Source organism: Setaria italica, chromosome V (genome assembly GCF_000263155.2).
Source record: "Setaria italica strain Yugu1 chromosome V, Setaria_italica_v2.0, whole genome shotgun sequence".
Lineage (NCBI taxonomy): Eukaryota > Viridiplantae > Streptophyta > Magnoliopsida > Poales > Poaceae > Setaria > Setaria italica.
Window position 1 is genome coordinate 43160539 of NC_028454.1, and position 12487 is coordinate 43173025.

The 12487-nt window shown below is 49.1% G+C and overlaps 2 protein-coding genes across 2 annotated transcripts; one reads left to right on the forward strand and one right to left on the reverse strand.

Moving 5' to 3' along the window:
* The first annotated feature begins 3413 nt into the window (after positions 1–3413).
* Positions 3414–6151, forward strand: LOC101766258 (gibberellin 20 oxidase 2). The gene is made up of 3 exons (XM_004970756.3): positions 3414–4091; positions 4187–4508; positions 5512–6151. Exons 1-3 carry the CDS (start codon positions 3439–3441, stop codon positions 5806–5808), a joined length of 1272 nt encoding a protein of 423 aa, XP_004970813.1. The 5' UTR covers positions 3414–3438; the 3' UTR covers positions 5809–6151.
* A 940-nt stretch (positions 6152–7091) lies between these two features.
* Positions 7092–12108, reverse strand: LOC101766665 (probable methyltransferase PMT26). The gene is made up of 9 exons (XM_004970757.4): positions 11947–12108; positions 10323–11450; positions 10080–10229; positions 9432–9702; positions 9236–9346; positions 8617–8791; positions 8261–8533; positions 7798–7992; positions 7092–7529 (listed from the first exon to the last, which is right to left on the reverse strand). Exons 2-9 carry the CDS (start codon positions 11322–11324, stop codon positions 7313–7315), a joined length of 2394 nt encoding a protein of 797 aa, XP_004970814.1. The 5' UTR covers positions 11325–11450; positions 11947–12108; the 3' UTR covers positions 7092–7312.
* Between the last annotated feature and the right edge of the window lie 379 nt (positions 12109–12487).

Here is a 12487-nt window from a genome sequence, read left to right on the forward strand (position 1 = left end):
TAATATTTTCTCACTATAGGTCCAAGTAGTTTGGTTTCTCAAATTTAATGAGTTGATACTATGTATGATGTCAACTCAATCAACATGCTTGAGAGTGTTATTGGAGGGTGTAGGGCAAACTTGATGATTGGGAGAAAGAACTTTGGAAAAAGAAAGGACACACTAAAGGAGAAATGACACGTTGGGGTAGAAAGTGGCCTGACGTGAATGAAGGAAAATGAAAGCCCTTTGCCCTGCAGGCAAACCGAATGGGGACATTGCAACACGCAACACAACACATTGGTTTGTAGCTTCCCCCAAGGCACCCACCACGCTTCCCTCAAGACTTGAGACAAAGTTAAAGCAAACAACAGAGCCCTCTCAACTCTACCTCCGGTTGGGATCTCAAACAAACAATCTAGTCGGGGGGAAGATTCCTATCTCTTCTCTTCGACCTCTCCAATGTGAACTCATTGGCTCACTCTCTCACTTTCTCCCTAAAGACAGAACAAATATTAGTGGTATATATGATAGTTATCCAATCTTATATGTAACTACATGTCCTCATTTTGGAACATATGGGTGCAACAAGAGACGCAAGCATATATGTGGGATGAACCTCTGTCCCATGCTTTAAGTTGTTTATAGTGGCGGTGCCAAAAATCTATAGAGCATACTCGGCAAAAAAAAAAAATCTACAGAGCAAAATTCTGAAGTCCAATGAATACGCACCTAAGAATTTCATGCTGGTGAAAGAAAATCCTATGCATATCACAACCTACCAACCATTCATCTCACCCACCTTTTGTCACTCATGAGGCTGGCCAACCATGGAACTATGTACTCTGTTTGCTAGATGCTACTAAAGTATAGCTACAGTGACGATCTGACGAAGCTAGTAGGGGGCTGGCAGGGGCGCAGGGCCAGCCGGCCAGGCCCCCCTCAGGCCCTCAAGGTTCAATTCTTTTTCTCTATTATACTATAAAGCATTTTAGATTAAGATGAAGTTTACTATATAACTTAGTTTGTCCGTGGTCAGACCGCCAACAAGCATACTATGATTGACATTGCTGCCAAAACCGATTGCCACCAAATCGTCTCTCGGTAATAACAATGATGCACTTATGTTTAAGGTCTTGAAGTACGACTAAAACACTATCGGTATCTACTAATTGTAACTCAGGTTCTAACAATACCTAATCCATACTCATTACACAATTCCAGTAGGTAATGTCATCAAATATAACCCTTTATTGCTCGTACAATTTACTTTTAAGACACCCAGTTAAACTAATAGTGAGGTGAAAGGAGAAGACATATTGCGATAGTTAAAGAATCTACCTACACTTTAGTGAGACTGGACAATCGTGCAACTATATAACCACTTGCTAGGCACTGCAGCAATGTAGTCATATAGGTTGTACCGTGGAACACAACCTTTTGTTTCTCGTGTGCATGGTTTAACTTCAGAGATAACTAAGCTACTAGCTCCGATGTTTTAGTTTTTCTATATTCATAAGAAAAGTTAAAACAACCTATAATTTAGGACGGAGGTAGTATACTATAACGTTAGAACACAAGCTACGCGAGCCAGCGGTGTTTTGCCCTTGGACACTGAGATATGCAACTACGCGAGCCAGATGCTGTAACGTTAGAACATGCATGTTAGTCCAGGCCGTTTAGGCCATTCTTAATGCAAGTTTATGAGGATTTCAAACTCATTGACTGACATGCTACATAGGCAAAAATAGTAACATGGCATAAAATTTATGAAGAGAGAGGAGTTGAGTTTCATGGGGATGAAATCCTGTGTATACGGTTACCTAGACTTTAAAACTATGATGAAACCCCTATTAAAAGCAATTTGTTTCATCTCCATAACTTTTGTCGATCACATAGTTAGTGTGCCATTACGTACAATTACAAGTGGTTACATATTTATATGGCATATTTGATCTCAACACCATATAATAATTAAATACTTTGAGTAACTTATGAAATCGTCACATGAAATTGTGCATTGTGAGGGGATGTTTTATTCATCAAAGATTTAAGATGATGTAGCACTTTTAGAAATAGTGTAATGAAACTCTCCATTAAGAATAGCCTCGTACGTGTACTCAGCAGTCGCAGCAGCAGCACACTGCTTCTATACACATTTCGTTTATTCGCTGACGTGTCCGGGTCGGGGAGCTCACGACAACGACCTGCCGCGCGCCCCATATCTTGCAGGGTCATGTACTGTAGGAGTACTTGCTAAACGCCATGGCACCCAGCTCCAACGCCGCATGCATGAATGTGCGCGCCTCGTCTTGCATGCATGTTGACGAGTGAAAGTTACTTGCACCACACCATCCACCTTGAAATCAATTTTGCATTTGTTTATATACAACTTCAAATAATTGCTTCTATCAATCAACTTTATTTGGGCTGGCAGTAGCCATCCGAGTATTCTCCTTCCATTTTCAGGATACGTATAGGCAAGGTTCAACTTAGTGGTGTTTGCCTTCTGTGCGCGTAACTGAAGCTATCAATGCCTAAAAGTGTATGGATCATTGTAATGTCTTTCACCAAGAGAATTTTAGAATTTGTATCGAAGCAATGAGAAACATGTTGTTTCGTTTCGTGAGTAAATCATTGATAGGTTGAGTAGGTTGCGCAGCAATGAAATCAAATCTTGAGATTGACGAAGTCACACATATTATCAAAATAATAGCACCATTATTTTTTAAAATAAATTCAAAAATAATAGGAGCATCCATGACAAGTTTAGAATTTGAACTTGGGCAGACATATTCCACTGTAAGAAACCTAACCGACTAAGCACACACAGTTTGCATGCGTGTAAGTACTATTTAGAAAAGAGGCCACACATGTTGTGCGTGATGAGAAATCGTTCATAGCCAAATGGTGTTCCCAAAGAGATCTAGGGTCATGTTCATAGCCATTATGTGGGGGAAAGAATGCAGTTCGCTTTATAGGATAAATGGTTCTTGCATGGTTCACCCACTAGCTATAGTCCAATGATATGATATGCTCGCCACATCATGGCATGGTTGGATTGTAGCATGTTTTAATGTGCCAACAGCACAAAAATCCAATATTAGACAGGATCTCATAACGTTATTGGCTTATTGCAAAGCTCTAAAAGAACAATAGGAGGCTTTTCTGGCTTGTTAACGCAACAGAGGTAAATAAAATACAGATGTGGAGACTAAACAAGCCAAATAAAACAAGTAAATTCATTGTTTAGGTGCTTTTTCGGCTTTATATGGGCTGCCTGCCTCCAACAAGACCCCATGGCATGGCCTCCCCTGTGGGGCGGGTCCCACATGAGGTAGCAAATGTTTCCTCCTTCCCTTGTTTCTGTCGTTGCTCGCGAACTCCCCCTCCTCCCCTGCTACAAATACCCCCACCGGCCCGGACAGGTCTCCTGCACACTCGCAGCTCGCACATCTCATGGTGTCCCAAGCACAGCAAGAGCCAGCTCTGCCTCACAGCAGCAGCACCGCCAAGCGCGCAGCCGCGTCACTCATGGACGCCCGCCCGGCCCAGCCTCTCCTCCTCCGCGCCCCGACTCCCAGCATTGACCTCCCCGCGTCCAAGCCGGACAGGGCCGCCGCGGCGGCCGGCAAGGCCGCCGCCGCCTCCGTGTTCGACCTGCGGCGGGAGCCCAAGATCCCGGCGCCATTCGTGTGGCCGCACGACGACGCGCGGCCGGCGTCGGCGGCGGAGCTGGACGTGCCGTTGGTGGACGTGGGCGTGCTGCGCAATGGCGACCGCGCGGGGCTGCGGCGCGCTGCGGCGCAGGTGGCCGCGGCGTGCGCGACGCACGGGTTCTTCCAGGTGTGCGGGCACGGCGTGGGCGCGGACCTGGCGCGCGCGGCGCTGGACGGCGCCAGTGACTTCTTCCGGCTGCCGCTGGCGGAGAAGCAGCGCGCCCGGCGCGTCCCGGGGACCGTGTCCGGGTACACGAGCGCGCACGCCGACCGGTTCGCGTCCAAGCTCCCCTGGAAGGAGACCCTCTCCTTCGGGTTCCACGACGGCGCCGCGTCGCCCGTCGTCGTCGACTACTTCGCCGGCACCCTCGGGCAGGACTTCGAGGCAGTGGGGTAAGTATGTAGGAATGAACTTGGCACGCATTGCATCCACATGGCGTGCTGATCGAACGAGCTGAGCCAACCGGCATGCACACATGGCGTGGCAGGCGGGTGTACCAGAGGTACTGCGAGGAGATGAAGGCTCTGTCGCTGACGATCATGGAGCTCCTGGAGCTGAGCCTGGGCGTGGAGCGCGGCTACTACCGCGACTTCTTCGAGGACAGCCGCTCCATCATGCGGTGCAACTACTACCCGCCGTGCCCGGAGCCGGAGCGCACGCTGGGCACGGGCCCGCACTGCGACCCCACCGCGCTGACCATCCTCCTCCAGGACGACGTCGGCGGGCTCGAGGTCCTCGTCGACGGCGACTGGCGCCCCGTCCGCCCCGTCCCCGGCGCCATGGTCATCAACATCGGCGACACCTTCATGGTACGGCCGCCGCTAATCCATCCTTTTGTTGCTCTTATCTCCTCTGGCGAGTGCGAGTAACGAAAGCGCTAGCTCCCCTGCTCCTTGTCCTGCTCTGTTTCCCAAGTCCTAATGGAGCTAACCGGGCAGACTGCAACACGCACGCGTAGGCATGTCACGTAGCCACCACTTGCACTGTGCTGCGCAGCGACGACGCAACGCGGACGTGCGTTCGAGTCGGTTCCATCTCGGCGCCGCTACACGCGGCCGCGGCTCCTAGCCTCCTAGGGCTCCCTGATCCCTATCCCCGAGCCCTTCCGCGGGAAAAGTTCGTTGGCGACGGCAGAGGAGAGCCGACGGGTCCGTGCCGTTGGAGCGTGGCGGCAGGAGAGGCCGGGAGGGTGTTTTGTTGCGTTGCGCGGCGGCGCGGAGGATGCGATGGCGCGGGCGGGCGGCGCTTTCGGCGGTGGCCCCCGCGACCCACGTGCGCGCGCGGTCTCGTCGCCTTCCCTGTTTTGGTGCCACCTCTCTGTGTCCGGGAATGGGTTGGCTTAGCGGCGACCGAGACCGGGCGGTGGTCTGGCCTGCTCCCGGCGCCCATCCCGCCTGGTCTCTCATCCTGCTCCTCCTATGCGCGAGGGGGCCTGTAGCGGCTGGAGTACAAGCAGATTGGTTGGGTTGGGTTGCTGCTGCTTGGCTGTTGCCCGCCCGCTTTCTAGCCGTTTCCGCTCGCCATCCGGCACGCGGCGCCCACGCCGGGGCTCCAGCTCGGCCCCTTTGGCCGTGTGGGTGGCAGGCACCCCTGCATCGTCTCGTGCGTCCGGTTTCCGCGCCTGGCCCCCCGCCTTGAGGTTTCCCTGTGCTTTTGACAAGACTTTCGTAGATATATGTGTGTGTATGTGTGTGTGTGCGTGCGCGCGTGTGTGTATATATATATATAAATAAATAACATCTGTGAATGATGGATTACACGTGTAGCTGACCGGCTGATTGTGTTCGCGTGTGTGTCTTCGATGCATTGCAGGCTCTGTCCAACGGGCGGTACAAGAGCTGCCTGCACCGGGCGGTGGTGAACCAGCGGCAGGAGCGGCGGTCGCTGGCCTTCTTCCTGTGCCCGCGCGAGGACCGGGTGGTGCGCCCGCCGGCCAGCGGCGCCGTCGGCGAGGCGCCCCGCCGCTACCCGGACTTCACCTGGGCCGACCTCATGCGCTTCACGCAGCGCCACTACCGCGCCGACACCCGCACGCTGGACGCCTTCACACGCTGGCTCTCCCACGGCCCGGCCCAGGACGCGCCAGTGGCGGCGGCGGCTTCCACCTAGCTAGCGGCGCGGATCCGACCGAGCCCATTGACGACGCCGTCCCTTTCCGCCGCCGCCGGGGCCCGCGCGGGGGTTCACCCCACGTGCGCGCCCAGGTGGGCGAGGTGGCGGCCTCGTGGCCCGCGGGCCCCGCGCCGCCTTCCCATTTTTGGGCGCTGCCGCCCCGCGCGCATGCCGGATGCGTGCGTCCACGGCCTACTGCTGCTACTAGTGTACATATACAAACATACATATATACGTAGTATAAATATATAAGCAAGCGGCCCGGTGCCCCTTTTCGTTTTCTTGTTTTGTCGATCACAATCTCTGGATTCGATGGATGGATAAATGTTTGTACGCATGCATGTAGATGGGCTCATGAAATTTCAGAATCTGGAACGGACGAGGAGCTCACGTGCCTCTTCCGTGTCTGGTAGCGGTAGCTGCGTGCCAAATGTCTGGTGGGCCCAAAGAAATTCTAGTGCCACCCGTCCGGATCCGGCATCCGAAAGTTCCCGACGGTTCGACACCCGAAATTTTCCGTCGCCACCGAAAGTTCTATGGCAATGTAACTGTCATGTTCCTCCCTTGCCACTTGTCGCATCGTTCTCAAAGCGAGCCCTTGTCGTTGCCCGCTTCCCCTTTACCCCGCCCTCTCACCCTTCGAGCCTTGATCGCACTAGATTTTGTGAAAACCCGACACCAGATTTTGTACTAGTCAAGGATTCCCCAAAATTTGGTTTCTTTGCTCGATATCTTTGGACATGGGGAAGCAGATTCAGCAGACGAGGGAAGTGAACTTCAGAACTTCGGATAAGGAGGTTGGAGGTGAAACCAGAGGCCTGACTGTTGCCCGGTTTCCAATTTTAATTTTCAAACAGCACAATTCAGCTCTGAAGGCAAACGATTGAGTGACCAAGAATAAACTTGGTAAATGGCAGGATGATCTGCAATGGGAAACCATTTGGTACCTGCATTTCAGTGAGAGCCGAGACAAAAAAAAAAAAAAAAACCGGAAGCAAAAAATCTGACTGCAATTTGAATCTCACCATTCAACCTCTTCCAACCGTGCCGCATCCTGAACATTTTTGTAGCTTTCCCGGCGCTCAGTTGCGTTCTCAAGCAGTTGATAACTTTGCAGTCTTGCACCACCGGATCCAGTGTACTGTACGCAGTCACTGGTCAGACAGCGGGCGCGGAAGCACCAAGCATGTCACTGTTGACTGCTGGGTGTTGAGCAACAACTTGCAGAACAGTTCAAACACAGCCGAAATTCCGGAGTGTTCGACTGCTACCCGACAAGGTGAAAGAGGTACCAATTGAACTGAACGTCGTACATGTGATTTCCAGCACTATCTTACAGCAACGTGGTGAAACAAAAAAATGGGGAAAAACGGATGTATTATTCTACAGTTACACCAAAGATATTTGTCCTTTCAGCGTCAACAAGAATCATATGCATATCTAGAGCAAAAATTCGTCTAATTTACCCTACCCAGTGACAGTTTTCTTCAACACATATACTTCACGTGCTTGCTTCAAGCTCCTTGGGCCGCCACATCGACTTCTCGACGCAGAGTAACCCCTCGTTACCCTTGGTGTAGGTCATGCGCACCTCCCACTTCAGGGACTTGGCCATGCTCTCCAGTTCGTTTATTGTGTCCGCGGTGTCCCTCACAATCAGTTTGCCTTGTGGCCTCAACACACGGTCGACCTCGGCAAAAACTGCCATCAATTTGCATCTGTAAACAAGCAACACAGATTTAGCTCTGCAACACATTTTAGTTGTGCAAGAAGCCTCAAGCATGCAAACAGGCTACTGCTACATATCAAGAAACACGACAGACTCAATAGATACATGAAACAGATTAGTGCAGTGTTTTGCTCAATAGATGGACCGAGTACAAGCCAAGGACATAATCCTTTACATGTTGCTATAGTTCAATCTAAAGCTATTGGCAAACCATGAAGAAACTGCAAATATTCAGAATAGGAGCACGAAATACCAACCTCTTTTTGAGCTTCGAGAACAGATGGTCTGCGTGCAGAAGGTCATATGTTCTTGGGTAAGTGCTGAAAGACTCACACCAGTCATGATACATACCAAACAAACCGCGCTCATAAATGATGGGCAAGGTGTCTGGCGAATCAATTGGCACGATATTCATAACCCAGACCTTTTGGTCCCTCAGAGCTGCAGCAAAACTGCCATGCAACAATGTAAAAGTCAGTTCAGAAACGAAGACAAGGAGGTGCTAAAATGCATTCGTCATTGTCAACAGTTCAGTACAGAAGGAAAAAGATTAATGGTGTTCAAATCCAAACCAAGAAAAATGGTTAATGGCTTGTGGACAAGTTGCTGGCAGTTATATTTTCTGGTAGCACTGTCCCAGCTTGGATTGATAGTTATAAAGCATAGCTGGAATTACTCAAAAAAAGTTTGTCAAAGAAACTGAGAAAGAGAACCACTTACCCTCCATACACTGCTCTCATGTCCATGACATTTCTCACTTTGGACCAGTCAATTCCCATGCCATTCACATATGATTTACTTACAACCCGTTTCCAGTGAGCATTGTCTGCCTCAAAGTCTTCATTTGCAGGTTTTCCATAGACTCCAACCTGGGAACCATTAAGCCAGAAAGGGGTCTTCTCAAGCCTTTGTGGCCATGACTCTGGCCATTTTGCTCCTCGAACAGTCGGGCCAGCGGGCAACTTGTGCATGCATGCTTCCAAAGGTACATTCCTGCAAATCAAAAAGGCTGTGTAAGCAAAGCAGAGTAGTTCATCACATTGAAAAATATCCTTCACATAGAACTGAAATCATACCAAGCAGCATCTGCATCATCAGAATCCTTGCATAATGGCGGGTTGTTTTCTGATCTTTTCTCATAGCAATTGTTATCCATTGGTTTCTGATATATTGCCATACCAACCTGGTTTAACTTATCCTTAGTCTTGTTGACCATCTTCCAGCACATGGACTTTGTCAGAGCCGACATGGCTGAAAAGAGTAAGCGATCGCGTGTTAGACATTAAAAATCAATTTTGCACAGTTGGCTCACAGTGTGTATTTTTAATAATGCAAGCCTGCCCTGTCCATGAAAAAGTTGGCCCCTTATACTTAGAATATTCTGTATTTTCACCCATAAACAGATGAACTTGTGTTTCCGTTAGTCACTATAGGAAAAGGGAAGTAAAAGGTAGCTAACTTCCACGCAAAACAATAGTGTCACTCTTTCTTTGTCTTTCAGTGTATGAACATACATCGGAGGTTGTACGGTACTTTGTTTTTGACATGAGAAATCAAGTTACCAGCTACTCTACCTAAGTACTTATGGATATATACTGTTCATGCAAAATGATATAATGCTTTTTTTATATGCAGGCATTAATTTAAGAACTTCATTCAGTTAGGATGAAATTAAAGGAAGCAGTTATTGCATACCATTCCAAATCTCGACATCCTCTGGGAGTTTCTGGTAAACAGGAGTGGCAGACCAGACGAAGTAACCACCAGGGCGTAGAAGGCGGTTAAGTTCTAGCAAAAGCATGCCACCTGAAAGTAGCAAGACTCAGCTACAAGATTGACTTCTATAGCAAATTGATAAAAGAAAGGAAGACATGTAACCAACAAGACAAACCTTCGATGTGCCAAGGGACCCTGCAGCGAGCACAATGAATGACATCAAAGACCCTGCTGGGGTATGGAAGTCTCTTTGTGCCCATCACAGCTGATATTGCTGGAATTCCCCTTTCTAGTGCAAATTGTACTTGAGCTTCATGCTCATCTTTTGGAGCAAAAGACATGGTAAGCACATCTCTGTCAAACATGTAACCTCCAAAACTGGCAACACCACAACCAACATCTAGAATGACACGGCTTCGTTTGCCCCATGCAATATTAGGCAGCGCCTGCACACAGCAGTAAGCAGTTTAATCAGCAGAGAGAAAGCAAGTGTGATATCAACTTCAAAAACACAAAATAAAATTTTCATTACCATGGTTCCATACTCTGTTCTTTTTATAGATTAATTTATGTTTACTTCAAAAAATGCAAGTTTTCTTTGTCAGAGAGGGGCTCAAAGCACATGTACAAATTTGAAACCTGATGTTGTTTAGTCTAACACATAAATACATTCCTGAACCCATGCAAATTTCCATAAGGATATCACTGAGGCACTTGTCTACAAATTATGTTTGTGGAATGAATAGTATAAAAATAAATCAATCGCTGATGCTCAAAAGCGTGTGTCAGATAAGTTGAAGTCTAAGGGATGACGATAATATACCTGCTGAATAGTATCAATGTAGTGAAGTGCACCATTCTTGAACTGAGTCCCTCCCCCAGGAAACAGGAGGTAGTCACCAGAGACTTTAACCCAGTTTTGGTGACCCTTGTACTCCGCAAGCCTGGTGTGTGGAACATTGCTGTACCATACCTGCAAAATTAGTAGAATTTGTAATAAGCAAACAGATATCTTGGTCAGTCACAGATAACTTAGTGTTGTAAAATGGAGAATAGACAGAATCACCTTGTCCCTGCTCTTTGGCCATTCAATTGGGCGTTTATATCCTTCTGGGAGTGGAACAAGGCAGGTCGGGGGCTCCTCAGGGCAATGTCTTTCACGATGTTCATAATGTTTGGTACTTCGAAGCTTCTTGATAGCCTTCTCATTGTCAAGGCAAGGAATATAATCTGTCGAGGCACTGCTATTGCATAGTTTCCAGCTATAGCTGGACTCATCACCTGATGATTTTGATGATGCTCGAACTTCCTTCTCATTCTTTGACTCTGCAGCCTGTGTGGGGAACGAACCATTCTGGGTATTTGACTCCTTTAGAAGCTCTGATTCAGCCCCATCAGGAAATACCTCATTAGAGTTTGAGCTCTGTTCCTTCTTCTCTCCACTTTCTTCCACCTTCTCTTCTATTTGAGGTTGCTCCTCCTGAGTGGCATCACCTTCAGACTTTTCTTCTCGATCATCCTTCCTCTCACCGTCAGGTTTCTCATCACCACTCTCATTTGTGATTTCATCATCTTTCTTTTCCTCGCTCTTATCTCCATCATCATTGTCATTCTTCACATCATCTGACCGCCCTTCTGATTTTCCATTTGCATCGTCAAACATATCCTTGTTCTCCTCTCTCTCTCTTGGTGGTTCCTGCTCCTTCTCTTCAGGCTTCTCCGCCATGTTCTCGGTGAACTTCTCTTCCTCAGGAGCTTCCTTGTTATTCGACTCTTCTGGGACAGTGGTGTCGTTGTTGTCGGTATCTTCAAATTTCCCAGAACTTTCACCAGCATTGCCAGATGCTGCATCCTCAGACGCACCGAAGTTAACAGGCGCTGGCTGTTGCTTCACCACAGACTTCTTATTCGACGAAATCTCCAGCGGGAAGACGGTGGACGACGTCATCATCCACGCGCCAACCAGGCAGAGCGCCACAAAGACGACGACCGTGGTGGTCGTGCAGAACGACGAGGACGACGAGGACGGCCGGCGGCCGTCCATCTTTGCACCCCGGCCAAATGCCATCAGTCCCTCACGCACATGTACAGGTCACCAAGCTTCACGCGATTTGTCTGCACCAACTACCGGGTCGACCAAGAACCCCAAAAACCGCAGCTTGTCTGCTGTAGTAGCCTCTAGGCCGCGCGGCACCTGAAGCAAACGACAACCTTGTCAAGAACAGAAATCGCTGCGGATTTTAAACCAATCGGTGGATCTAAAGAAGGAAACGCTGGATCTACTGAAGCAACAAAGCAAGAAAGATCTGTTCTTGCTGCTATTAGCTTCTTGTTTCCTACAACAGCAACTCTTGCCAGAATAACTAAAAGCGATGGGAAAGCAAAGAAATATCCGCGTGTGGCCAAACATGGAAAGAAAATTACTAAAGCGCGTGCATTGAAACCTCTCGCACATCCGTTCTGTTCTTTGCACGGCCAGCTACCGGATCTGCGGATCGAGCTGGTTCCGAGCTGGGCGCAAACGCGCACTAATCAATGGCGGATTCCAGAGAAAGAACAGCTAATCCAGCAGCTCGCTAGCTAATCGGTGGAACGAAGGAACCGGCTTGCTGGATCCACGCCCGCAAGCGCGGATGCAAGGGGAAGAGGAACGGGGGCGGGGCAGCAATGCAGGGGCGGTGAGTCGGTACCTCGCCGGAATCGGAGCGGTCGAGGCCGGCCTCCGCGCGGATCTCGAAAAGGAGGCGACGAGGCGAGGCGCGTCCTTGGGCTCTCTGCCTCCGCGCTGGCCTCGCCGCGTTATAAAGGGAGGGCGGGCGCGCACGCACAGCTAGCGCGAGCGAAGAAGCGGCAGCGCAGTGAGTGGAGTGCGAGCGGTAGTGTGTCTGTGTGTGAGCGGAGGCGGAGAGCAGGATGGGGACGCGTTTAGACGACCGTACGTACATACTCGGATTAGATTACTCGGGCAAATCTTGACCGAAATGCCCGATCCGTGTTTTGGGTATTTTGTAGATTTGCCCTTCCACCATCGCATAATTTCATTTTCATGACAGGGGCTGTGAAAAGAAGGGAGTTGCGTTATATTTTCCTCAATGCTATTCGCTGCTCCCTCTATCCTAAATTGTAGGTCGTTTTGGTATTTCTGGGTTCGTAATTTTTCTATACATATAGACATACTCTATATCTAAATACATAAAAAACTATGGGGGTGTTTGGATACACCTTTGCTAA

Coding starts and splice junctions, on each gene's coding strand:
- LOC101766665 (XM_004970757.4), bottom strand. CDS start 11,324: ATGGCATTTGGCCGGGGTGCAAAGATGGACGGCCGCCGGCCGTCCTCG. Junction 9,347..9,431: donor GGTCCCTTGGCACATCGAAG/GTTTGTCTTGTT, acceptor TGCTACTTTCAG/GTGGCATGCTTTTGCTAGAA. Junction 8,792..9,235: donor GGATGTCGAGATTTGGAATG/GTATGCAATAAC, acceptor TACTCTTTTCAG/CCATGTCGGCTCTGACAAAG.
- LOC101766258 (XM_004970756.3), top strand. CDS start 3,439: ATGGTGTCCCAAGCACAGCAAGAGCCAGCTCTGCCTCACAGCAGCAGC. Junction 4,092..4,186: donor CAGGACTTCGAGGCAGTGGG/GTAAGTATGTAG, acceptor ATGGCGTGGCAG/GCGGGTGTACCAGAGGTACT. Junction 4,509..5,511: donor ACATCGGCGACACCTTCATG/GTACGGCCGCCG, acceptor GATGCATTGCAG/GCTCTGTCCAACGGGCGGTA.